The sequence below is a fragment of the Electrona antarctica genome, assembly GCF_951216825.1.
Source record: "Electrona antarctica genome assembly, chromosome: 17".
NCBI classification, from domain to species: Eukaryota; Metazoa; Chordata; class Actinopteri; order Myctophiformes; family Myctophidae; genus Electrona; species Electrona antarctica.
This window is the reverse complement of record NC_136798.1, coordinates 18,558,386-18,560,013: the sequence shown is the minus strand read 5'-3', so window position 1 is coordinate 18,560,013 and position 1,628 is coordinate 18,558,386. Positions and strand designations below refer to the sequence as shown.

General features: G+C 53.1%; 1 protein-coding gene across 1 annotated transcript in view; it reads right to left on the bottom strand.

Moving 5' to 3' along the window:
• Positions 1-825: 825 nt before the first annotated feature.
• Positions 826-1,628, bottom strand: part of LOC306940437 (uncharacterized protein) — a 37,999-nt gene continuing 37,196 nt past the window's right edge. The window contains exon 7 of the mRNA XM_079525517.1: positions 826-1,114. Within this exon, the coding sequence (XP_079381643.1) occupies positions 925-1,114 (190 nt within the window). The 3' untranslated portion in view covers positions 826-924. The remainder of the gene's footprint in view (positions 1,115-1,628) is intronic.

The following is a 1,628-nucleotide window of genomic DNA, read 5'->3' as shown; positions in this document are numbered from 1 at the left end:
AAGCACTTTTTCTTGAGAGTGGGGCTTGGTAAAGAGAGATCTACACCTCCCAGCAAGCTACAGCAGGTACAGTGTTTGGGGCTTACACAGGGCACCGTCTTAAGATGATAACGCATCAGTGCCTGGCACTGTTGTGGCATGCAGAAAGAGAGGAAGGAGAACCTTCCACTTCCTTTAAACCTTGCGTGTGTGGTCTGACTGCCTGGAGGCCTGCTCAACAAACATCACACATTTATCCCGCACAGCATGCATGCACTCAACTCACTCACACTCACCATCTTTTGCTGACAGAATGCCAATGCCAATGTGTAGTGTTCTCATAACAAGCGCCCCTTCCCTCCGACCAAAGCATCATCTGAGAAGCACCCAGTAGCCACCAAGACCACCGGATTACCAAACGGAACCAACACGATTGTTTCACTAAGACACTTGAGGGAAACCGAGGGGCCCCCTCTACGGTAACGCCAGTCCTGCCCCACCCCGCCCACACATACCATCATTCGGTTACGCGACCTTGTAAACTCTTGAGTGCCGCGTAAGCCAGCGAACCCGAGCTGAGCTCACATCTCTCACTGTGATGATTTGTGAACTGAAGCCATGTCTGCACCCATCCCCCCCACACCTTGCCCTTCTGGTCTGAGACGGGGTCTTGGCTTGCTCTTCATTCGGTTAAAGAGATCTGTGCTTCAGAACGCATCGGGAACCCCTGTCCCCTTCATGGTTACCATTGTCTAAAAAACCACTGCCCATCCCCAATCCCTCTTCTACCCCTCCAAGCAAACCCCGCCCCACCCACCCGACCTCCCCCGGTAACTGTTAGGCCCCCCAGCAGTAAAGACATGGGTTCTGTTGTCCTTCCAACGGCTGTTCCTCAATGCGAGGCTACTGGCTGGGTGTCGGTTGTGTCTGCGTCGAGGCCTCCTCCTACTGAAGGTTCTTGAGGATGCGTCCGTAGCGGAAGTCATAGACGTGTCTGCAGAGGTACACCAGCTCGGGGTCGACGTCGGCGGGCACACAGCGGTGGGAGGGGGGGGTGAAGTCGGCACGCCCAGGCACCACACGGGGGCGGCCCGCGGGGGCACCCTCCGCACGCCGTTTCACCAAGGCACAAAATCTATACACCGGGAGACACACACACCCACATGTCAGTCAGAAAGAATCAATCCGTGTCTACAGTGGGCCCTGATGATCCACAAAGGTTTGGGAATGAGTGCACTGGCATCTATGTGTAAAAAGAAACTTTCAGCTGCCATTCTTAAAAAAAGAAAAGAATCACCTCAAAACCAGCACAGGGCACAACGCCAAGTGTTTCAACCATCACACCCCCCACCCCACACACACACGTAGGTAGGTACCCCTGTGTTTGGCGGCTCTCATCAGAGGCAGCGGTGTCAGTGACATGTGAACTGATACCCAGACAGGACATGCTTCCACATGTCTGCAGAGTCACAAGTGTTAATTCAAAAGAGCACCAAGCTTTTGAAAATAAATCCCGTGAACGGGGTGTGTGTATGTGTGTGTGTGTGTGTGTGTGTGTGTGTGTGTGTGTGTGTGTGTGTGTGTGTGTGTGTGTGTGTGTGTGTGAGAGAGATTCTCTCTGTGGGTGAACATGAAAATTAATATGTGAG